General features: G+C 37.2%; 3 protein-coding genes across 3 annotated transcripts; all 3 read right to left on the bottom strand.

Annotated features, from left to right (window-relative positions):
• Positions 1-284: 284 nt before the first annotated feature.
• On the bottom strand, positions 285-9,185 carry orc3 (origin recognition complex, subunit 3). The gene is made up of 20 exons (XM_043262225.1): positions 9,051-9,185; positions 8,920-8,974; positions 8,748-8,839; positions 8,534-8,666; positions 7,858-7,962; positions 7,499-7,641; positions 7,096-7,235; positions 6,545-6,704; positions 6,344-6,457; positions 5,233-5,366; positions 5,088-5,151; positions 4,121-4,237; positions 3,751-3,830; positions 3,535-3,668; positions 2,800-2,885; positions 1,861-1,955; positions 1,612-1,753; positions 688-804; positions 528-607; positions 285-342 (listed from the first exon to the last, which is right to left on the bottom strand). Exons 1-20 carry the CDS (start codon positions 9,084-9,086, stop codon positions 285-287), a joined length of 2,085 nt encoding a protein of 694 aa, XP_043118160.1. The 5' UTR covers positions 9,087-9,185.
• A 1,850-nt stretch (positions 9,186-11,035) lies between these two features.
• Positions 11,036-12,066, bottom strand: gpx2 (glutathione peroxidase 2). Its single transcript, XM_043263306.1, is given in 3 exon segments — positions 11,036-11,389; positions 11,545-11,636; positions 11,639-12,066. Coding segments are annotated over 3 exon segments (573 nt in total). The 5' UTR covers positions 11,766-12,066.
• Positions 12,067-12,581: 515 nt separating this feature from the next.
• Positions 12,582-25,635, bottom strand: mthfd1b (methylenetetrahydrofolate dehydrogenase (NADP+ dependent) 1b). The gene is given in 33 exon segments (XM_043263609.1): positions 12,582-13,064; positions 13,157-13,257; positions 13,430-13,585; positions 13,861-13,968; positions 14,071-14,248; positions 14,600-14,700; positions 14,874-14,915; positions 15,024-15,163; positions 15,537-15,648; positions 15,789-15,857; positions 15,942-16,082; positions 16,498-16,574; positions 16,753-16,855; positions 16,970-17,044; positions 17,702-17,734; positions 17,737-17,811; positions 17,891-17,915; positions 17,917-17,935; positions 18,100-18,236; positions 18,341-18,514; positions 18,835-18,932; positions 20,530-20,562; positions 20,564-20,658; positions 21,425-21,536; positions 21,773-21,909; positions 22,789-22,862; positions 22,864-22,887; positions 23,010-23,079; positions 23,082-23,145; positions 23,246-23,299; positions 23,424-23,483; positions 23,690-23,774; positions 25,441-25,635. Coding segments are annotated over 32 exon segments (2,799 nt in total). The 5' UTR covers positions 25,479-25,635; the 3' UTR covers positions 12,582-13,064; positions 13,157-13,167.
• Between the last annotated feature and the right edge of the window lie 467 nt (positions 25,636-26,102).

Below are 26,102 nucleotides of genomic sequence, written 5' to 3'. Positions count from 1 at the left end.
AATATTTTAACTCATACAGTTGAGGTTTGATTAAAAATTACCCAGATCTAGTAAATTAAAAGACGTATGTGAATTATGAGACGGAGACATTAAAACAGCTCATCATTTTTATTCCACATAACCAAAATGGCATTAAATGTTAAAAAAGTTAATAGTAACACGTACATACAATACAGTTGATACATAATTGATGCAAAATACATTATACATTACTTCAGCGTTTTGCTTTGCATTTCTTTAACAACCTCCCCAAGTCAGTCTTGACACATGGTCGGTCTTCTGTTTCACGATTTAACGAAACCAAGAAATTCCATCTCCGACACAGCCTGAATGAAACGAGCGCTGTCAACGTTAAGAACAACACATGTCTAGAAAACCATAATTCTAACATCTGTAAAGCCTGGTTACTGTATACAATTAACAAACCGCAGTCACTATAATGATTCTATAAATGCACGAACCATATTTTAAATGTTAATTAAATAAACTATTTTTCATAACTAAAACAGAATAAGCAAAAAGGATACTGCTTAAGGCTGTCAAATTGGCCTCCCTCCTCAGAATTAGTATCTTGGTCCTCAGCGGATGACATCACGGTTACAAATGCCTGGAAATGACAGGTTCGATACACACTGTTGGGAAAGAGAATCCACCTTTATATGTGATTTTGTGTTAGCGTGTTTATACCTCAAGCCAGTCATACAGATTTATGAGTCTTCCGCACTCCAGATGAAGCTTGTATACAATGCAGAGGTCTGGTGCAGCACTGGAGATCGCGCCGGCGTCCGTTTTCAGGTTTTCATTCTGCGGCAAAAACAGAACAGTAATAAAACTAAGAGACTGCTATACTGTGTATGAGGAATGATGGACACTAAAAAAAAAAAAAGAAGGAAGTTTTCCTCAAAAGATCTTTCATGTTCCACAGTAGAAAGTCAATCATGCAAGTTTGAAAAAAACAAGGGTGAGTAAATGATTATTATTTTTGGGTAAACTTTCCCATACTGTAAATGATGTAGGTTAAAAACTGTATGTATGGCTTAAGGTTATCTATAAGTCAATGTGCCCCTAAACAATGACATAATTCATATTTAGAAGATATGCGTTTAAATCTTTGTCTCTCTCTACATTAAGTACCGATCAGAAACTTGATGACAGCATTCTGCACTTCTCATGAATTATTCTTCCAAGTCGAATGCTCTCTAGTATCTGTGGTGTCTCGAACCCTTCAGTTACAAAATAAACTACAGCTTGTTCACACATGGGCTATTTTCGTCCATTACATAGCTAATGGGAAGCAGTAAATATTCCGACAGCAAATATGCTTTCCATTGGGGCAACCGTAGCTGGCAAACGGTCACAACCGATTTCTACAAAGAGAAACCCTTTAGACCGAATCGGTCCGAATCATTTCACTAATGTCTACTCGGCTAAAAATCAAATCCATAAAAGGAGCCGTTCACAAAAACAGCTTTATTGCTTGAGTTTGGGAAGCTCTGCAATGTCACATATCGGCTCATTAAAAAGCGAAGAATTGTATATACTGTGCATCTTTCAATTTTATATAAATACCTCAACCAAATCCCAGATTAGTCAAAATGAGTGGTCAGTTACCTGTAAGTAATAAAAAGGATGACTGAGAGCAGCCTGAATGGATGTTCGAGGGGTGACATTGAGTCGCTGTCTCAGGACCCCAGAGGAACTGTAGTAGCACACTTCATTGAGCGGCTGGAGTTCTGCTGGAGTCAAGTATTCTCTGGAGAGATCAAGAAGAAGCAAGTACTTAAGCTCAACTTGCTCATAATGAAAACCAACCTTTTTAAAACTGTTACGCATTACAAATAAAATGCATTATTAACTCACCTCACAAGGCTGTCAATGAAGTCTATCACCTCACTTCGAAGCACTTCGAACGGATTCATTCTCTTTGTTCTTCGGGACTCTTTTTCAAGCAGAGTCTGCACACAGAAATCCAGCAATGTTATTTTTCCATCATTTATAGCCCTATAGTATGGTACTGGTATTCACAACACCAAAAAACGTTCTGTAGTCCATACATATAGCACTGAATTGTTGAGGTAATTGAAAATCCTGTTGTCCCGTTACTGAACGTAATGCAATCATATAAAGTAGATCAGAAGTAACGAGACATCTATTTACTGTCAGTGATGCTTTGTGCCACATCCAGTTTAATTAGCATTAGAGTTGTGTTGATTGACAAAAGTATTACGCATCGTCCAGAGTCAGAGAGGCTGGTGCCACTTACAGCAGCAAGACGATTAAGATTATTTTTGGTTTGGTAATGCCAACCAATTAATACTAAGGCTTACGTGTTCCTTCATATTTTATTTAGTGTTCAAACCAATCACACGAGATTCCGTTGAGCTTATGACTGCAGTGGCCAATCAGCGGCGTTCATTTTTGTTGCTCATTGTGCGCAGTTGGACTGCTAACATGCTAAATTACACTGCAAAAAGCAATTGTATTAATGATTATTAAATATTAAACTTCTGAACTAGGCAATGACAAAATAAAAGAAATAACAGCATCTTTGGATTGTAAAAGACAGCAATACACTAACACTACTTCTGAAAACGGATTATTATAAAACAAGACACGTCACTGAATTTCATCTTTAAGGAATTTGTGGTGAAAAACTACACCGTTCGCGGTGCTGCTTAAAAGACCATCAATTCCAAAACACACCGAAAGCTCTTTAGCTCCACCACAAACGATTTCACCGACTCGGCCTCCCTACACTCTCAAAATAGAAAAAAGAAATAAGTACAATAAATAATATGCCTTTTGAAGCTGAAAGAGATCCGTTCTCTGATATTCCATTTTTCCTGAGATGATGCCATTTCCGGAGGAATCTTCTGAAGAGACATCTGATAAGACAAAGCAATGCATTACATCTAGTCGTGACTTTTTGAATTATTAAATACAGATTGAGAAAATATAAAACATTAGCAAATACACGACCATGCCCACCAACCTTGAGGCAAAAACTAATTTATTATAACACTATCATTTTATGAAAGATTTATATCTCAATAGTATAGTGATAAAAAAGTCAATTAATGCTTCCTGATTATTATAAGCATGCACTGCACATAGTTTTTTCACTGCTTAAAACAGAGAGTTAATCAGAATTCATGTTACATTTTTAATGTTCATCAAACGGAAAGAAAAAGCTGAGCTGATTAACATTGCCACATATATACTATAGTTGAGTACATGCTAATAATACAGTGCACAAACGAAAAAAAATCTACTTTGGTTTCTTAAACAGCATTCTAGCAATAAACCGTTGGATGGAAACACCACGATGCACAAAAATACAGTTGCCTGAACAAAACATGTTTTTTGAATCAATGATATGACTTTAAACCATGTAAATATTTCACAAAGACAAACACTAAACTGCAATGGAAACTGTGCCGTGCCATACCGTGCAATGGAAAAGCGCCATTAAACACAGTGATCTAATATATCCCATCTAAAAAACAAAAAAACTACACACTGAGTCTGTCTTACCCTCCCGTGTTTCCAATCTGCCAATGAAACCTTCCAGTTGTCGCAGAACATTTAGCATTTTCTTGGAACTTGCAGATTTGAGAATTTCAGCACACTTCCGTAGAGCTGCAACAAGCTCATCTTTTGCTAGAATCCTGGAAAGAAATACAAGCTAAGAGTGAAGAGTGACACTCAAATCTATTTCTTGTTTTCGGACCGGACAGTAGCCCAACTTACCTCAGAAGCTGCAAGGCTGACTCATATTCCTCGGTCTCCCACAAATTCTTTTCAATGCAAGAAACATGCAGTTCTCGTATCTGTAAACGCAGTAACCGTTTCATAAGTGCTGAGCATTAAACACTGACTATTATTTAACTAAATACAGTAAAAACTATTCTGTATCAGTGATTAAAACCAACACGTGTTCACACAAAGGCAAAGAGGCGTAATCCAACTCATTTTAAATGAATATGCATCTTTGTATAAAGTTAAACGTTTGTCAGCTTTCTTAAGTTTATGGTAAGTTGCATATAATTTACAGTTATTAGTTTTATAAATGCATGTGACAAGGACAGCGTAAAAAAGGGTTATTAAAAGGTGTACTAACATGCTTTCCTAGAGGAAACTTAGGCAGTGACGAGGTCAAAGAGTGCAGACACTGTAGAATGGGATAGTAATTCTTGTGGTATTTATGGAGCTTTTTCAGTAATGTTTGACATACTTCCTGAAAAGAGAGAAAAATCACAAAAAAAATGTGATGCCACGTTAACAGCAACGGCTATATTCATTCAATTGCATCATTCAAACTATTTGATTAATATAATTTCAATATAATTTCCAATAATTAACAATTTTGTCAACAAAAAAAAAACCCAAACAAACAATATAAATACAAACTAAATAACAACAGCAATAAACACTTATACAGACTTCAACACTTCTACAAAAAAAAAATTGAAAATTATTTCAGAAACCTTTTTAAAAACGAATGTAAATGGCATTGCACAGAACATGTATAAAAAAAAAAAAAAAAAAAAAAAATTTTGCCATGTGTGACCTACTCTATTGATTTATCACTGGGTTCACTTCATATCATTTGTTATATATGGAGTCATAAATGTGCACACTGAAAATGGGATACATAAAAAAACAAAAAAAAACAAGATTAGTAATGCTTTTAAACAGTACAGTTACTCCTATATGAACGAACAAATTCCTAATTTATGGCCACAATTAAATTCAAACAAGAGAATGTAAAATTAATATCAACAATATACATTTTCCTGCATGCAATGCGAGTCTCTCTCTCAGTATATACCGGTGTGCAACACTAACAAATTAAAGATCTATACATCTTTTCACCTTATTTTAAAACATACGCCTAGCTTGTGGTTCAATATCGTTACATTAAAAATCGCATCAATAAGATAAACTGACTTACAATAGAATAGGATAGGGGTATGTCTAAAGACTCTGTAAAATCAATAAATAGATTAGTGATTTCAGTCAATCACATTGACTACTATGAAATATAATAATAATAATAATAATAATAATAATAATAATAATAATACCTTGACATGTTCATCGTTGGTAAGGAGCCGCACTTGTTCCTGGGGCTCCTGAGTCTCCACATACCTACAAAGACATCGCTTACTTAGGTTTGCGGTTACAGAACTGCTATTATCCCTTTACTGGAGCCAGCATTGATGTGCATACCTCATGAATGATGGTAGATGGCGGATTCGCTCAACGTTTCGTTCGCTCAATGTCTTGGCAGAAAGCAAGGCCTCTTGTTTTTGGCAGCAAAGCGCACTGAGAGGCTGGCTATTAAAGTGCTCCAACATGGAGAACTGGTAGAAAAAAGGGTTCCATTAGAGCGCTGGCAAAATATGCATTCTTTAAAGAGGTGCCATATCATGAAAATCAGCGGAAAAAGTTGTAGAACTTCATCTGTAAGTGTCACAAATTCACGCAAGCATTTCAACCGTTGCAGAAAGTTCCATCCTGTTAGTAAATATATTTAATATATTTCAACTATGTTTCACTATATACAGTGCTTAACACATTTATTAAAACAAATGTATGGCTTTGAGACTAAACTAACAGAACACACCAAACTAATTTTTCAGCTTAGTGGTTAGTCCTCCATTACGCGTAAGCTCTTTAGTAACAGTAAGTTATTTCTAAAGCTATGATTTTTGCTGATCTGGAACAAAAAGAGTCAAGCACAGTGGGGTTTTTTTTTCCCCCAGATACCAAATCAGACACCAGTGAAAAATTACCTAAACAATGCCAGCAAGAACGCAAGCGGTTACGAAAATCACAGGAGGCCAGTTTTGTTACCCAAATAAATACTAGCCTATTTTAGGTTTATTTGCCTAGTAAATAACAATAAAATAAATTGTATAGATTTCAATCCTAAAGTATTTGTTTTCTTTTTATTGTCACAGGGGGCGTTAAACACTTTAAGCCATTTTTTTAAACCGTTTTCATAGCATGCAATTGACATTTGCCCAATGTCCTTCAAATAAAACACGGAAGAAAAAAAAAACTGCTGGGCAATATCACATGATATATTGGTGTGCATCTGGTTAGTAAAGCCAGCCTAGCTTGTCAGTGTTCTACAGCTAATGGAGATGTATCGCTAATCAAAAAAACGGCTTTATTGATCAGATGCACGATTATGTTGTGTGATATATTGCTATATCTATATACAGCCAACTAATCAATGATCAAAATAATCGTCAGCTGCAGACATAATTCCAAAGCAACAAAGAAACATTGCATATGCCATGATGAAAAGAACTAAACAAGACTGTCAGCTCACCTGTAAGCCCTTAACAAAATTCTGAACAGAGAAGTCATGGTAGAGGAAGATGCCGACCAGAACCTGTATCACCCTGCTGCTGAGCTTGAATGGGAACTGAGAGTTCAGAACGAGCTAGAAAAAAGAACGATGACGTCAGAAGAACACGCAGAATAAAACTGTTGACATTAGCGTGCATTGCTAAACACAATACTTACTTACCTTGTCGAAAACAGAGGCTAAATGCTGAGTACATGAAAGAGAATGAAAGACCTCAATGCAGAGCAGTGACGACACCGAGTGGGGAAGCCTGTGCTGGATAGCGCTGGGAGAAGTGGCAATGCCGAAAATAAAGACGAATGGAAGCTCCTGAGTGTATCGACTGTTAGTAAGACGAAACAAAAAAAAAAGATTTTCACATCATGATTATATCCGATGAATTTCAGGCATGCAACATTACTAGCAAAAGCAAAACAGGAAATACCATTGCTTTCAAGGCATGCAAAAGAAAGTTATCTTAAAATTGAGGTAATCTCAGTCAATGGATTCTGTTCAAATGATGCTTCAGGTATTTGCCGTCGCCTTGACAATCAACATTTCAACCAACATTGACGTGACGTGCCGTGCTGTATAGGTCTACACTGGCTTAAATGTAATAGTCTAAAGAAAAGGAAAGACTTGGGTCATCCATCAGCTAAAACGGCTTCACAGGGCTCTTATTGGAAACACACTTTTCATGCTACCATTGCGCAAATTTACTACACAAATCCCACCTGCAAATAAGGATAAAATCCTGTAAAACTTGTGAGTTTAAAGCCTCAAAGTCTTTGAAGATCACAACGACAGGCAAACTCTGAGGAAAGTCACCGTTAGTCGAGTTTTCTTTCCTTTGTGGAGAAGCCTGGATGCATTTCTGCAAAAGACCAGTTATTCGGATTATTAAAGTAGCTTGACGCAAAGTAAATAACAGCCTAGGATCTCTTTCAGATTTCTGCTAGAACTAATCAAACATTCTTAGCTTATAAATCTGAAATGAGCATTTTATTCTACGTCAACGTCAATTACACGACGTGCAAAAGAAACGATCAAAGAGCATCATTTGGAGATCCCATTACTACGGAGCAAACTATAAACACGTCTTTCTATCGTAGGTAGGCGCAGTTTAGGTTTTCCTACCTTGGTCTTGTACCACTGACACAGAGCGCTAATTGTACACTGTGTCTTCTGAATCAAAACCGTATCATCTTCCTGTTCATCATCCACTGACACTCCTCTTCCCGTCAGCTGCTCTAGAACCTTCTGAATCAAGAGCTTCACAGCTGTCAAAAAGCATTATACCGTAAAATACGATTACGTCACATTTTGATGAAAACATGCGAATGCAGAAGAGGCTACACGTAAGTCATAGTAAGGTTTTGCAGAGACGGACAGAGGATAAAACCGTTAAATCATCCATTGAGCTTTATACAAGAGCAAACTCTGCACAGATACATATGCATATAATCCGAAAGATTTAAATGCACAGAAATACGCACCTGCACATTCTTTGGCATGAACGGACACCACAAACGGCGTGACAGAATCCTGAAGGAGATTACACAGACTTCGAAACGTCATGGCATGATCAGGCACATTTACTCCTAGATGACGATAAAAGGTTTTACAGAGGTCAATAATAAATTGAGCTAATATCGGGGCTGTGCCGTTTGTAACAATACCGACGTGTGCCTACCACTAGAGAGGCTGATTCGAGATAACACCTAGCATTTCATTAAGAACGGGCCAATAAAATATAATGCATCATGAAACTGTATTATCCAACGGATCTAACAAAGCTCAGTTGTATTTAACTAATGTTAACACAACTAACGTAACAAATGTAGCCCGTCATAAAGTGTTACCACATTGTTCTTGATCGTTCTTTTGCACTTTAATCCGTTTCATCTGTTTACGTAAAATACTTAAAAGGAAATGCACAAAAACATAGTTTCATTTTTTTAAATTGGACAGTTATTATACCTGTCATAGTACAATAACACTTTTTTTTTTTTTCATTTTCATCATAATGCTGTGTGCGTATTAACTCTAACTGTTGACTTTCAAACAGCCAACACGGTAGTGATTTTTCTAAACGTTCAACTCTCCGAGCTATGTGCTGCATTATAGGAAATAAATCAGTAAATTAAAACAGAGCAAAGAGTCAAGAAATACCTAGCATCAGAGCAGCTGTGGGGATTTCACTGGATCTCTGTCTCCAGTCATCAGGCGAACGGCCGAGGCCATGCTTTTTAATGAACTCCGCGAGACTGTCAAGTACCTTTTTATTCAACTGGTCTTGTATTACCTGCGAATAAATATATTTAACAAGGGACAAAGACGTATTGGTAACAATGAAATGGATACAGCGGCGGCAGAGCGGACGTACCTCAGTGTTCGTTTGAACGGTTTCCCATAATTTCTGACAGACCTTAAAGCGATCGCTGCCGTCGTCGTCACCACCATCCGACAAATATCCACCTACACGCCAAGAAACAACACGAAGACGCTCGACAATGGAGATGAGGATTCGTAAAGTAATAATGACTATAAATACTCACCGACTCCTACATGTCGCTTTCTTTTTTTAGAGGTTGACTTAAAAACAAAACATCCCTGAAAAACAGCACGGATATATGTGTATATATATCATCAACCACGTAAGGATTAACGAACGTCTGCTCAACGTTACCTTGGACACGGATGAAGTTAGAGGAACGTCGCTCATTTCTGTCCTTCAAAAACAAACATCAACAGCGAACAAACTTCCACGCGTTTATTCTGCCGCTATTTCCTTCTTCGCAATATTTTGTGGCACAACTTTCAGGCGCTTTAGCGCCACCTGCCGGGCGGAAGTGTGAGTGAAAGCCCGCGCATTGTTCATATTCTCTCCTTAATTATTGTTTAGTTACTTAGCAGAATGTCTAATGGCTATCGAAATAAAGTGTTAAAAAATTAAATATATTTGGTTTGAAATCCATGAAATGCATCATATAATTATGGTTTAATAATACATTGATATAGTCCTCCAAGACCGTTGTCTGTATAGGATACTATCATAGCCGGTTATTATAAAGTTATGTAATAGTTTCAACCGAATGTCCTGCATGCAGATGATACTTTCGATAAATTAATTAGAAAATTTATATTGAGTAGTACAGCATTAAATACACATTACAGTACTATTTATAGAATATACATTTTTCTCAAGCTACATAAAAGTGTATGAAAAATGACAAAAGTACAAACAAGAGCACACAAGCTAGCAAACAAATGGAAAGTTGTAAAAATAAATAAAAAGTAAGAAATAAATTAATAAATACATTTAAAAAACACCAACAAACACTAAAAAAAAAACTATCAAATTAAAGTAAAATCTTAATTTAAATAAAGCCTTAAAGGAATGGTTCGCCCAATTCTGTCATCATTTACCCTCGAGTAGTTTCAAACCCGTATGAATTTCTTTGTTCTTCTAGTTCTGAAGTCGGTTGTGACCCCAAACAGCCTGGTTTGAACTCTGGGTGGAGTCAGTTAATCACAATCGATCACCAATAAGTAATAAGTAATATCACCCAAGACTCAGATAATGCCACAAGAGAAAAACTAATGCAGGAAAGCCAAGGGTCAAGAGCCCAACCAAAGCAAACTCTGACCTCTTACTTTATTATTTTCAACAAAACCTCAATATCTAAACCTCGGTTCATTTTGTATGTATTGTAGTAATATGTAATGCTGTCGTTTAATCATCCCGTGCTTGTGTGTTTGATGTTTTGTCGGGATTTAAAGGCTTTCTTTTGCCTCTTCGCTCCAGGGTGGACTGGAAAACGCCGATGTTATGTTGCGCGTTGCTTTATTTAAATAAGTCAATGATGAGTCATTACCAGGGATGTCATTACCATGTGGGTTACTGCTAGCTAACCATTATCATTTGGCATTTTCTTATTTATTTGTTATTAATACTTTATTCTACAATGAAGCTATTCGATCGTAATGAACATTTCATAAACACTTCAGTACTTTTGCACATATTCGTTCCTCTCATTGCTTCCTATTAGTATTTTAAAGTATCCCTAAACCAATCCCCAACATATTACAACAAAAAAACCCATTCCGCATAGATATACTTCCATGAACTTGTAGTCATCGACGACGACAAGCTGATGTTAGCTCAGTGTCCTTTTCTTCACTCATGAGTGCCGTGAACTTTAATCAAAATTTCAATGTTGAGCCAGCATACTCTAAACACTGATACGTCAATATCAAGCAGTATGGTGGATTGCACGAAAACTGTCACCTTGTTAAAGATAATCTACAGTATACCTCTACTGCAACGTCATATTAATAAAACAGAGTAGGCATTTAGTAAAAGAAGTGAAGCATGGGATTTCACAATGCCCCAGTGCAAAGACTAAGCCAGAATCAACGTGTTAATCAATATTTTATTAAGGTCATTCCATTGTAGAGGTTTTGTTAATGGCACCGTCTGTAATCCTTTCATATTTACAATCTCAAGTGAAACCCTGTCACATTTTGGCGCCTCACTCTCATTAAGTAATATAAAAGAAACTAAGATGATGCCACAACGTGTGCTAACATGAACGTTACCGTCACTGCCAGTATCGTCACAATGAGTCAACACGCGTGCCCGAACGTGAAACACGATTCACTTAAGTTCGATTAGTTCTTAGTCAGCTTTAGGAGTCGTTGAATGTCCGGTTCGATATCGATAGTCTGAAACGTTTTGCTGTATCTCTTGAAGGGCTCACCCTCCGGTCCAATTAGAAATTTTTCAAAATTCCATGAAATATCATTCCGACTGATGGGATTCCAGACAAGATATTTGGGGTCCTGCATGAATGACATAGGGTCATCGTCTGGGTACGGAAGCTTGTCTTTCAAGTAAGAAAAGACGGGATGCGTATCACTCCCATTAACAACGCACTTCTGAAATATGGTGAATGCAGGCTTGTACCCTTCACCTGGACGCACATATTTCAAGGAATTAAGAATTTCAGCATCAGAACAGTTCTCCTGGAAAATGAGAAAGAGGACAAAAATGCAATAGTTAGTACGTCAATCCAAACGATGTACAAAATTGCAACTTTACAGATATATTTAGCATTTACGTGACACCAAACTAAATAAAGTGCAACTAAACGTCATGGAAACACACTGGTCATACAAACCTGGTATCCAAACTGGTTGCAGGGAAAGGCCAGGACCACAAGCCGGTGAGGGTACCTGCTCTGGAGCTCATTAAGCTGGTTATAGTCCCGGTGGTCGTCCCTCAAAGTGACGCCACATTTTCAATTAACACCACTCTTCCTCTGAAGATATTGAAATCTACCGTTTCCCCTTCCAGCTTAGTCGCACGCAGATCATAAAAAGTCTTGGCTATAAACGCCATCTTTCTCTATCGCTCTCCTCCTCACAATGACATCAGCAGTGTCTCTTCCTACTTTATTGTTGACGGCACAGGTCACGTGATCACGTGTATAACGCATATCGTGTGTCTTAGATACGCGATACATCAACCTTTGAGAAGACACCCGTCTCAGAAGTTGGAATTAAAGACAATGCAATGAACCAATGTAGATTTTTCTTGAACTACTCAAACATAGCTACGTTAACAATACGTTCATATTTAAATGGAAATCAATTCACAGCCTGCTACAGATTAAATAACACTCCATGAAGTTCTGTGGAAATTTTACCAAGTGTATCAGTTTCTGGGCCATGCTTTATTAATAAAGTCTGTCTCCATTACCTTGAATGCTATAAAAAATGGATGGCTGCACAGGTTAATCATCTTTAGAGTGACTATATTGCACAGCATGTCGAAGATCTTTCATGCAACGTATTGTGTCCCTTAAATGCTTATTTTTTGTTAGTACCATTCATTTCTTTGTGCAAGTGTGGTGCAAATATGCATACATGCACAGCTTCCATTTCATGATTTTATTGCAGAAATGCATTCATAGCCTGCATACGAACAGGCTAGCAACTGTTGTTGGAGAAACAAAACTTTAAAGACAAAGCCAAAACCCAAACAGAACACCTATTTTGCAACCAAAAAGCATTTGGATACTTCAAAAAAAGCTATATTTTTATTTAAAAAAACTGGTCTGTTTAAAAGGTAAAAATCATAAAAATAAAATAAAAAAATTATTTACTAGGTTAAAAAAACCCACACCAAACAATTAAAAACTAGAGAGACTGTATATGAGGCTTTGTTACAGTTTATTTGAATTTTGTATTCATCAAGTAAGCGAGTTCATACGTAATCAAAAATATGTATCTCACAAATGTTAGTTAGATTTGTCAGTCAATAGTTTTTACTCCCGTTTGGCACTTAAGCAAAAACAAACAGAAAAAAAACCCCAAAACGTACAGTTATTAATAGAAAAAAGCACCGTTATTAAATCTACAAAATTAGTTTAGAAATGACAAGAAATAGAAAAACAAAAAACCCTTAACTACTTACAAAAATATTTGGACCAGATCGTGTAATAGACAATACATTTTTTTTGGCTCAGTGTTGTAGTGTAGTTTAATACAAATATTCCTTTAGATTTTTTATTAGGAAAACAGACAAATGTTATAGATATATCAGAATATATGAGAAGTTATGACACCACAGAAATGTCTGAGAGGAATGCTGAGCTCTTTAATCCAGTGGAAGGAAACCTACGTAGACTGCCACAAACTAAAAAAAGAAAAATAATTACAGCTATATTAATAAAGGTGAACAATTTTACAGCACAATGCATTACATTTAAATAACAGATGAATGCATACCCCCAAAAAGCTTAAAAAAGCCCATGAACCTCTCCACTCTCAGTGTCCAGACAAATGTCATAGAAACACGGCCGAGTAGGAAGGCCAGGAATAGTCGGCATCTGCAGAAACAAATAAAATGAACTTATATATATATATATATATATATATATATATATATATGACTACTCTTCCTACATAATTGTGAATTTGTTCTGGAATTAATGAATACGATTTATTTGAACAATCATGTAAAATTTTACTATGTAAAAATGTGAATATTACGCCACTTACTGTGCCAACCAGTGGGTAGAGAAAGCCTGCCCTACACTCGCACTTGCGGATGTCACGAATTGGAAGAACAAATCCAGCAGGCACACCTTTCTTTTCAGCATCATGTGACAGAGACAGATGAGTTTTCGCCATACATATGGGCAGACTCGCAAAACCCTCGAGGGAGACAATAAAAGCTTTCTAAATGCAATTGCAACCTCACGTTTAAAGATATGTATTATCCACAGATATGTTTTGCTACACTTTTTCAATCCGTGTTGGATCCAATGTGCAGCTAGCCAACTTCTTGTTTGTTTTCAAGTATAATGGATCGTTTTCACATTTGCTGGGGAGAAACATCAAGTTCATAATTGTGGAAATGAATCTGTGAAAGTGGCCCGGTCACAGCAGCACGGTTTCCAAACAGGTGACGATCAATGCACTATTCATACCTGTTTGCTGTACAGGTCCACCTTGTGTTGGGCCTCTGGAAGAAGTTCAACGTCATCTGCACCATAGACCTTCTGAGCGATGATTCTGATCTTGTCTACAATAGGTAACTGCAATATAGGTAACGGACAACCGAAGAACAGGTAACTGTAAAATATGACTGCAGAGCAAACCCTCTAATATCGGAAGTAACATGTACATTTTTTTTTTACCTCAACGTCATAGAGAAATTTGAAGCTGTTGGGTAGGTCTGCTGCTTTCTGCACTGCTCTAGCCAGATCTGCAGCGCCGGCGCCCCCGTCAGCCCAGTGAGAACAATGCACAGCATCGTACGCTCCCGCCTCTTTGGCTAGTTTACAGATCAGATCCAGCTCAGCCTTCGTGTCGGTCCTGCATTCAAGAGATGGCACTCGAGTCATACAGCAGTTTGATCAACAAGGTCTCAATATCTTCTCCCAGGCACTTTACTCACGTAAACGAATCTAGTCACACAGTCAAATTGGAGTACAAATTTTACCATCGTAAGATTCTGAGTATGACCTCCAATCACATATTTGCTGAGGAAATATTTACATTATTTTGTTATTATTTCATTAGTCGGTCTGTCCCGATGTAGAATGGGGAATTTGCTCTTTTCAGCTCTCCTTGAAGCATTTATAAGAGTTTGAACAAAACACATAAAAACAACAACTTAAGTGTTAACTTAACGGATGCAGATGCAATCAGCAGGTGCGGTCTTACTTGAAAGCATTGACAGCCACAACTACCGGAACCCCAAAAAGCTGAGCGTTCTCCACTTGCTTCCTCATGTTACTACAGCCAGCTTCCAGCAGTGCCAGATTCTGCAGGAGGTCAAACCAACTTTATCAGTACCACATTAAGTTTTGGGAATGTTTCCAGAGCGAAGGTGCATGTACGTTTCAATAGTTTTTCTATTTGATATGAAGTAAGCAGAAATGAGAACAGGTTTTTTTTTCGGTTAAACAAAAGACATATAAATGATATATAACAGTACCTCTTCGATATATTCTTTTGGCAGAGGCGTGCCTGCCGTGACCTACAGAAAAGATGCAACGCATATTTATTAAGTCCATGAACAAATTTATATAAGTTTAAATGGGAGAAAATCTACATGACAATGTAGATGCTGTATTCTCAGACTCACCGTTGGGCCGCCTCCATGCATCTTGAGTGCCCGAACGGTGGCAACCAAGACCACAACATGAGGCTTGAGACCAGAGTACCGACACTTGATATCGAAAAACTTCTCCATTCCAATATCTGCTCCAAAACCAGCTTCAGTGACTGGCAGAAAACAACAAACCCTTTAGGAATTGACACTGATAAGATCCAAGACAACCAAACAATACAATTCTTGCACAATTTTGGAAATAATATCAGCCAATAAGCAATTTACCATCCCGTCTCTAACAAAAGTGAGCAGCACTGCGCTGTGAGATACCTCAGTCAATTTCTGAGTTCCAACATCAGGACTAATGGATTTGAAAGATTTGCTTTGGTGCATCCGAAAAGACTCAAGCATGTGTATACTGCTGTATACAGTATACTAATTTTAAAGTCACGTGTGTATTCATATGCATCTTTTTTTGTAAGCCCCAAAATTTGCGAATCATACTGGGGCTTAAGCAAATAACAAAAAAGGTGGCTTTGTACTTACCCACAAATCCGTGAGGTCCAACCAGTTTCAGTGCAATTTTATCTGCCAAGATTGAAGAGTTTCCATGCGCAATGTTTGCAAAAGGTCCAGCATGAACAAACACAGGGTTTCCCTAAAACATACAAAAACTTACGACACTCATCTGAAGCACCAGAGAAAGACGCGACAAGAAAACAGCAGGGGAACCGATTTAAGCAACTAGAGCAGTTGGGAACGAATACGGGGTACGCAACCCAACACAATTCTTCTCACCTCTAGCGTCTGCATGAGGTTTGGCTTGATGGCATCTCGCATGAGTACCGTCAGAGCTCCACACACTCCCTAAGACACAGACATTACAGAATCAACACGGGACGAACTTCTACACACTTCGAGATAAAAATGAGACGCATGACAGCAGCACACCAAATCCTCGGTGGTGACAGGCTGACCGCTGCGACTGGTGGCCACCACCATTTTTGCAAGCCTCTCGTTCATGTCAGCCAGGCTGGTGGTGAGAGCTAAAACTGCCATAATCTCACTGGCTACAGTGATGTCAAACTGGGCCTGGGGAAAAAAAAAAAAAAATTACTGGGTATTGCCTGCCAACAGAATGAGATCAAATGCTTTGGTTCCCTTGTCATTACAACTGATTAAACATGCATGTTTTGTCTGTTTCGACTCTCAAGTTCTGTTTTTTATTCAGTCATAACAGACTAATACTGCAGAAAGACAAGACATTATCCATGGCCCACATGGGATAGAAATAAAAGGTAACTCCTGAGCTATTAAAAAGTTAATGTTCTTTGAACAAGATCACAAAACATTTCTTCTGCTGGTGGACAAGCCACAAGACTTATTACGTGAATTATTAGAAGCTACTACAATTATAAGTGTTACTCAGTTTTACAGGCTTTATAAAATAAAGCAAGTCTTGAATCTAAAGCATTTGGTAATATGTGGTAATGTGTGCGATGCTCACAGTTCTGGTGAAGCCCTTCTCAGTTGGAGATTGGCCAACGGTGATTTTTCTCAGAAAGCGATCATTTGTGTCCAGCACTTAAAAAAATTAAATTTTACGATTTACATTTCATCCAGATGTGCATATGCTATAAAAATGTATCATTTTCACCAACATTAAAACGAATAGCAATCTAAACAAATGTTCAAGTGTTAAAGATTTTTGATTTCAGATCAATTGTCTCTATAGCATAAGAACAAATGCATTCTATCATACCTCGCTGCCAAGTTATGGACTCCGGGTCAATGTCCAGCCTGGCGAAGCGTGTGATTTCCTCTTCTGTTAACGTGCTGGGGTCAGTTTTCTTTATACCTAGTTTCTATCAATACAATAAAAAGTATAGAAAGCATGACAATGAAAGAGCTAAACTAATGCAAATCTTAGAGAGGAGGCTATAAAATTACAAAAAGAAGCAAATAAACATTATTCTTACTTCAAGTCTGTTGATCTGAACTGGGCAAAACTTCCTCTGACCTCCAGTCAAGGGTACCAACCGATTAAATAGAGCCTAATGCAGTGATAGAATGACATTTAGTTGTTGATAGGGACTAAGCAATTCTTAAATTGTGATGCAGATAATATAATTTAAACTGGTGCAGAGGCACATTTAAATTGCTCATTTTCTCAGTATTAAGCTATGATAACACTCGGGTTGCAGCGTAAAGGTCAAAGAAACAATGAATTTTGCCAGTGTTAGTGTTTTGCAAAACTGTGTTAGATGATAACACTTAAAACGGGAATAAAACTTAATGTTGTAAATTACCTGTATTTAAGTTATTATACTTAAAGCAACCCTACTTGTAGTTTGATTGATATTACTTGGAAGGCACCAAAAAAGTGATTTGTAGAAAAAAAAAAAAAAAAAAAAAATACAAAAATAAAATAAATAATAATAATAATAATAATAATAATAATAAAAAAAAAAAAAAATATATATATATATATATATATATATATATATATATATATATATATAATATATAAAAATTAAGTTTTTTTGCAAACAAACTCTTTTATTAATGATTAATGTTTTGTCTAATGCTATTACGTGTTACATATAGCGAATTAGCTGACAGCCTTAATCACGTTTGACCAAAAATTCATCCATGATCGCATCAGAATGTGATATCGGGGATCCAATAAATGAATGAAGACAAGACAATACCTTATCAGACTGGGTGGCTTCGTGGAACATACGACGACATCAATTGCAGCAGCCACCAGGTTATTGGCTGCTGTGATGGCATGAATGTCACCAGTAAGATGAAGATTGAACTTAAAAGAGAAGACGATCGCTAAATGCATGCTTTTATACAGCTTTATCAAATCACAAGAATCTGATGCAAAGGAATACCTCTTCCATGGGAATAACTTGCAGTAGCCCCACCAGCAGCACCACCTATAGATAGAAAACTTAAGGTTACATTTTCCGTGAGTTGCTCTCACTCCTATGAAAACTGATAAGATTTTTTACTTCCTTTGTGCAAGTTTAGTAAACAAACCTGTTACGTAATATTGTTTGGTAAAATATGGTATTACTATCGTCTTATCATCATTACTTACCTTTGATGCCAAATGTTGGACCTTGTGATGGTTGGCGCACACATGCAAACGCATTAAGCTTCAGATGAGCCCCAAGTGCTTGAACCAAGCCTATTGTAGTTGTACTCTTTCCTTCACCCAGAGGAGTCGGAGTGATTCTACATTAAACAAAGTATCAATAGCTTACAAGGCGCTCATTTCAATTTCGATTTAAATTAAACGTATCATTTTTTTCTCTCTCAATGAAGTTTAAAAAAGATACCCGGTAACGACCACATATTTGCCGTCAGGTTGAGTCTGCAGTCGATCAATTGTTTTCAGTTGGACTTTGGCTTTGGTCCTGCCGTAGAGCTCAACCTCATCCGAGAAAAGACCGATTTCCTTAGCAAGGCATTCAATGGGTTTAGGTACACAGGAGCGAGAGATGGTGACATCACTGCATAATGAAAAATGAACAAACAATGGCAAGAACAAAAATTTGATTATTCAAACAGCCGTTTAATTCAAGGAATTGTTCATAACTGAAAATGATCCATGCCAAAAAAAATAAATCTTGAAAGGTGGTGAATACCGTTAATGTGATTAACACTGCTGAGGACATCCAAATGATTTGTTTGAGGAGCTATTATATTGTTTTAGAACACTTTTTTTTTTTAGCTTGACAGTGCATTGTGACTGTAAACTATCATTAGATGTCATCACATTTACTACAAATACGGTTTGTTTTTCTTTTGCATAGCTAAAAATGCATCAAACCTTGGAACAGGCTGTTGCAGGTCGAGTGCGGTGTAATTTATGTTCCACTTCCCAGGTTCTTGTGCTTGGAGGAAATGCTTGGCACTCAGAACTGTGTTCTGAGAAATTAAAAGAAAAGTATAAAGAGTGAGTTTAAAAGCAGTTCTTGAGCCAAAAACTCTTGACTTGTACATTCACTATATGGACAGAAGTATTGGGAAACCCCCTTCTGTAGAACAGAAAAAGGCACTTCCAAAACTGTGGCAACAAAGATAGACAAATAAATTCCCTGGGAGTATTCTGTACACTGGGTTTTTGTGCTTTTGCCTTTATACACCACAATGGGATTGAGATTTATTTTGACCATTGACCATTTAGGAGTTAAGCAATCTGCCTCCTTTTTCAGGGGCTCCAAAGTATTTTGACAAAGCTACAGTTCAGAAAGTTAAGTGACTTGTGGTTAGAGACCTTCAGGTTAGAGGTCTGAATCTTCATCCGTGAGGCAATGACTGCTACCAACTTGTAAATATAAGCACAGTTGCACATCAAATTTTGAGTTCCCTCCACGGAGATGCTTTGCCAGGTCTTCAGTGCGGCTGAGGTCTTCACTTTGAGCTGCTTCTTGTTTGTGGGTCTTTCTGCCGTCAGTCTTGTGCTTAAATGGGCTTTGGATTCCAAAACATGGAAAGCTTTTTTTTTATGTTTTCTGGTAAAATGTTCCTTTTCTTCAATGTTACCAGTTCTTTGCACCTTGTTGTAAACCCTCTGTACTTACATTCAAAGCATTTCTTGATTGTAGATTTTTGACGATGCGCCTACCTCCTCTAGAGTATTCTTGATTTCTGTTGATATTATGAAAGGGGTTTTTCTTTACCAAGGAAAGGATTGTGTGATCATCCACTTTAGTCGTCTTCCAGGCCCTTGATGCTGTTGAAAAATTGAGCCAACCATTGACCTGGCCACGACTAAGGTTTTTGCTATCTCTCTTATAGATTTATGTTGTTTTTTCAAGCTTAATGAGGTCCTCCTTCACTTCTCCTTGGACTTCATAGTGGTAGCAACAATCAAAATGGTTTCAAATGCAGCTCTCTCATAACTCCAATTCTTTTATCTGCTTAATTTGTTTTGAAATACTGAGGAAATAGACAGCGCCTGGTCAATTAACCTCTTAATCAACTGTCCAAATACTATTGTGCCCTTGAAAATGGAGATGCTTTGCATAAAATGGCTGTAACTCCTAAATGTTAAATGTCATAAATCTGCACTTTCACTTTCAAATATTTTGTAGTGGTTTATAGAGGCAAAATTAAGCATAATCATAAATAACTCTGGGCAAATACAATTTTTGTTACTGTCCATACTGGATTCAAGGAACTGTTTTCCTTTGCCAAGGCCCATCATGACAGGAAACCATGCTGTATCCATATGGGAATGTATTAGTACTGAAGGGATGTGAACATTGCAATGGCACCATTCACAGATGTTCTACACAATCTATAAATTATATATTTTCATAATAAATGTACGTCAATCAAGGCATTTTTCCTAATGCAGATGTTGAGAAACCTTCATCAGAATTTAGTTACTAAATATAAAAATGTGCTCTGGCCAAGACATACCAGATACAGAGTAAAATATTAATTCAAGTGAAAAAGTTAGTCAAGTATAAAAAGTAAACCAAAAAAACAGTGTCCATTAGAAACAGGAATAATGTACCTGCATGAGCATGGCTACAGTCATTGGACCGACTCACTCCAGGTACAGGTGTAATAAAAGCAGCCTTATCTTTAGCAGAGTCAAAGTGAACGTCTCCAACGATCCTCTTCCCACTTGGCCTGCTGCTGTCTGAGATAAAAATTTAAGTGACTGAATGACCATGTTTCCGAACCATGGATTTTACAGGTTCACCCGAGTTACTGTTCCAATTCTGAAATCTTTATGACTTATAATACTTCACATCCATAAAACATCTGTTTTTAAGGTTTCAAAATATGAACACCATGTTGGGAAACCACAAAAAAACCTAAAGGATTTCTCTAAATAACAGTGACCAGATTAACCGCTCGGGACTGATGAATTACTCAAACTTATCACAAAATGATAAAGCAGTTGTTGATCATCCAGAGAGTTAATGACAACATATCAAGATATTTAAAGGATCTCTGTTTTTGAGCAATTCCCTCTTAAGTACTGAAATCAACTTTCAGGCCCTTTATGTGAAAGGTATTGTACAAATGTGAACTGCATGTAATCGCACAATCATATGTTCATTTATAACAAAATTAAAATAGAAAGCAATGTAGCACACGTGCATTAATTTAATCTTTCATATCATTGTGTATATCATGCAGAAAGCCTGTATTCATTCTCCACATGCATTATTCAGTACTAATAAAACGATGCATTATCATATTTTTAAGAAAATGAATGTTAACATTCCTTCCTTAATTTTCCTGAAATCTGGTATCACTAATTCGACTGATACCAATTAAAAGGAAAAGCAGGAAACATTTAACTGAAAAAAATCATATATTTGTAAATCAAGTTAAAACATGGTATACTCCTACTGAAAAACTGCATTTAAAAAGTGCATGCGTTACAATCTACATACCTGTGATGGGGTTAATACCACAGTCAATGACAACGGCACCGTCCTTCAGCCACTCTCCACGAACCATCTCTGGTTTACCAATCCCAGTCACCAATATGTCTGCCTGTCCCACCTACAACACAAAGTACAGTACAAATAATAATGTCACAAACAACAACTATCTGACAATTCGTTTTAATCATTTTTGTATCTAGTCTTCTAAAATGTAAACAATGTGTTTACATATTGAAATCTGCCCATTTATGCGATCAATGGATTTGCTTGATTTTTGACTAATTAATAGAACTTTCACTTCAAGTTTAAAAAAAAAAAAAAAAAATGTATTAACAATTCTTGTAATCTCTGTACCTCAGAAGCTAAGTCCGCCGTCTTTGAATGACAGGTGAGCACAGTCGCATGATTCCAAAGCAGAAGGTCGTGCATTGGTGCGCCAACAATCTTACTGCGGCCAATCACCACGGCCCTTTTTCCTGCCAGCGATACACCTAAACAAGACATTGTAGAAATGAAATTATGAATAAATCGCCATCTGAAATGGAATCTTTTGAAATATAAACGGTTTTAAGCTCCAAAAACACAATAAGGGACTCTTTAACTAACTAAAGTCATTGATCACCTCATATCTCATGCAAACCCAAAGCAACGGGAACAGTCAGTCTTATCAAAGTAGGTCTTGCATGGCCTATCATAAAGTAGTAATGATGGCTAACGTTTGATCTATTTGACTGGTTGTTACATTTAGACTTTGTAATAGAGATGATCATTCAAAGTGATAGTATCTCTTCAAAGGACAGGGAGCTGTATGTCAGTAGGGATACTCTTGAACCCTCGTAAGGAGTAAAAAACAAACAAACCACCAGTGTAGTTTACGGTGTCTTCTAAAAGTTAACTTTGAACATTCTTAATCCAGTCTTAATGCGGTCACAAACCAGACGAGAAGCACAGTTAGAGTGTTCCAGTGTATGAGAACGAGTTTGATAGTGTGTGCGAAAGTAACAGTCCTTTTGTGCAGAAGGAAAAAAAAAAAAACGAGTTTGGAATGATAATAGAACAAAGGACTTTACATTAGAGAGTAATTCTCACTGTTAACTAGTTGCTTATTACCATGCACATTACAAGCATATCGTCTATTACTACTTTTCTGCATAAGCATATTTTTGATCCCTTGATTCTACCCCATACCCCAGCCATTTACTAACTATTAATAAGTAGCAAACTTAAAGCGAAAACCGTATAGTAACTTCTCTCTTTATGCACATATCACACGTCTCAGCAAATTAATTATTTAGCATACATAATAAATTAGCTTTTTTTTTAAATCAGTTGACAACCCTACCCGTCTGAAGTCTTGGTGTTTGTCTCACCTGTTTGTTTGATGAGCTCCATACATCCGTTGGGAGTACAAGGGATAAAACAGTCTCCAAGATCGCGCGTGCCAGTTTCCCGCATTTATACTCGTCAATCTGAAGCAAGCGAAGAAAAGACTTTCTTTAACAATTTAAACAGTTTGCGTTATTAATCTGTTGAAAAAGCGTTAAGTCTACGTTCAATCGTGTTGTTCAAGAGAGAGTTATTTTTCCTGTACCCATCCACATCTTTCTCTGGAGCCACACTGTTGACGATCCTTTCTGTATTAATAGCGTGGGCGGAGTCGAGGGCAGCTGGACTATGAGCCCGTGAATCTTGGAGTCCTCGTTGACTTTCATGACGCTGCTCATAACCTTCAGAACACGAAGTTGATTACAAATAGCTAAATCTAAAACAGCCGTTAACAGCAGACATAAATCGTGGATTAACAGTTAATGGCTCCAGCTATCCTACATCATTTTCAGTTGCAGTCCTTGGAAGCTTCATATGCACAGCACTGATCCCGATCTAAAAAAACAAGACGGTGATAGTCATTAAAAGGCTCACACGGAGAATTTTTTTATTTCGCTATGTTCCTTTAAGACAAATTGCATTTAAAATGTCTGAATCACTGTGCTGAACGTGGTTTTACCTCAGCAGCTGCCTTCAGCTTCATGCTGATGTACAAGTTTGAGTCCTCTCTATCTCCCACCTACAACAAAACACAAACATTCAAGCAACGTTTAAAAAAAATTTCATTGGAAAAAAAAAATGTATGAAAATGTCTTTCCTCTATTCCAGTTTATGCTTTTGAACACGTTCTTAAACGCAATAAAGCGATGCACAAACGATTACCATCAATATTCATCAGTACTTCACAAATGATTAACTGTCATTCACAGACAAGTGACCACTGACCTGTAACACCACAAGGCCCGGTCTGAAATTGGGAAGAGTCGCTCTCATGCCTTCCACCTCTTCCTTCAGTCTCCCTCTTACCTGACTGGAGAAACAAGGATTCGGAATAAGCTGTGCAAGTCATGGTGTAAGAAAACACATCTACTTTCTACATCTACTAATACAGCTTTCTCTCAAATCTACATCACACATTTTAGATTAATAAATAATAGATGTGTGTCAGAACAGACAACTACATAGTACAGCTGCTGATAACTGGTGTTGAATTTCAGGGATACCAATCTTTCCTGTTAGGAAGCGCAAGTTGGAATTGGTTATCCTTCCTGCGCTTTTATTGACATTAGTGTTTTGATCAGGTCTTTCTTTCCTTTTTGCCCATGAGGTAGTACCCACAACCCAATCAGGCACAGGTAGCCCAGTTCCTCCAGGATGGCACATCTATGTTTCACGAGGAGGTTCAGTGTGTCTCGAGAGCATGGTGAGATATTGGGAGAAGAGCTGTGAAACTAGGAGAGCTGGGAAGTAGAATAGAAACATCCCAAAAGCAAGACCCGCATCCACTCCTTTGTGCAAGGAGGAACAGCAGGAGCATTATCTCCACCTAGCCTTATCTCCACATGACTACAGCCCCATTGACTCCCTCTGCCAATGCTAACGCGGAGACATTACCCGTTGGATGTGCCAGAAATTTGGATTTGGAAACAAAGATGAAGTTCTCAAGGTGAATGCGTACTTTGACTCTAGAGGTCAAACAACTAAAAAGTCAAGAATCTTGGTGCGATTCTGGAGACGGACCTTAGTTTTAGTAGTCATGTCAAAGCAGTAACTAAATCAGCACACTATCACCTGAAAAACATTGCAAGATGCAATGTTTTGTTTGTAGTCCAGACTTGTTCATGCCTCTATCACCAGCAAGGTGAATTATTGTAATGGTCTCCTCACCGGCCTTCTCAAGAAGATCATTAGCTGCCAGGATTCTGACTAGAACCAAAAAATCTCAGCATATCACACTAGTCCTCAGGTCCTTACACGGGCTTCCAGCTACATTTTAAAGTACTACTTTTACTCAATGGCCTAGGACCTCAATACACTGTAGATATGCACTTGACAAATGCACAACATAATGCACAAGACATTTAAGCACGTTTTAAAAACGTTCGCATTTTAAATGCCATGAGAAAATCATTTCAGAGCGGTCAACCTAAAACAGAGTTTCAGAAATGTCATTTGAATAGGATTTCAAACCACAGACAAAGCCATTTCATGTTTTTTTTTTGCTTTTACACTAGCTAACTTTAATTGGAAATGCACAAAAATAAGAGTTGGAATAAACAAAAATAGTCACAGGATAAATAAGAAACATGTTAGATACTGTATAAAAGCATTCATCAGTGCACTGAAAGGCTAACTAAATGGCTTTTGCACTAAGGGTCTTGTAATAAGGGTCAGTTGGAGATCATGTGATGTTTGGTCTCCTTGAATAAGTCTATGCAAAAAAATGCACGGGTTGCATAATAGTCTTTTAAACTTTAACATCGATAAACGAGATCAATGAAAATCCCCAGTTAATGTCTCAAAGTTCAGAGTTCAATGCGCCCAAAAACCCTTGTAACAATCACTAATGCTGGGGCATAAAAACGCACTCAGCTTTAAACAGATACAAGCGAACGTGAAACACGTAAATAAAAAAAATGCAAAGCTTCATCACCGCGACATGAATAAAAATAAAACAAACTTAGAAAGTAGCTTACGCTGAGATCGTTTTCCCGCAGATGACTTGGGCTGGCATCGTGAGATTTGAAAAGCGCTGCGGATTTAAAGTGAGGTGAGGTTTTGTGTTCTGCAGTTTGCACGGTTAACAGAGAGCACGTGTTGAAGTCTTCTTCCACTTCTTTCTCGAGCCCTGTGTCCGTCTGACGTTACGAACTGAATCCGCCCCCGCGTTTCTGAACACCGTCAAGTGCGTAATACGTCAATGACGTGTTTCTGGCTGCACCAATCAACATCCGAGGCGCCTTAAGACGAGGAATACAACAGAAGGCTATAGTAAAGCGAGAAATGTTAGAAATACAACTTTCACTCTATAAGAGTTATCTATCTATCTATCTATCTATCTATCTATCTATCTATCTATCTATCTATCTATCTATCTATCTATCTATCTATCTATCTATCTATCTATCTATCTATCTGTCTGTTAAATATGAAATTACAAACTTTGGAATGTAATAAATCCCCATAAATGCAGAAATGTGCCTATATCATTCATCCCGAAACACATTCTTTATTTAAATAAAAACATACATGAACAAGAAAACCAAAATATGAAATGGCATGAATGTATATTTACTTAATAATCCAATATTTTGTAGAGGAGGTCAAAACAGAAATACTGACTTGGGAGAAAAAAAAA

The sequence above is a fragment of the Puntigrus tetrazona genome, chromosome 17, assembly GCF_018831695.1.
Source record: "Puntigrus tetrazona isolate hp1 chromosome 17, ASM1883169v1, whole genome shotgun sequence".
NCBI lineage: Eukaryota > Metazoa > Chordata > Actinopteri > Cypriniformes > Cyprinidae > Puntigrus > Puntigrus tetrazona.
The sequence above is the reverse complement of the archived record's forward strand: the minus strand, read 5'-3'. Positions and strand labels throughout refer to the sequence as shown.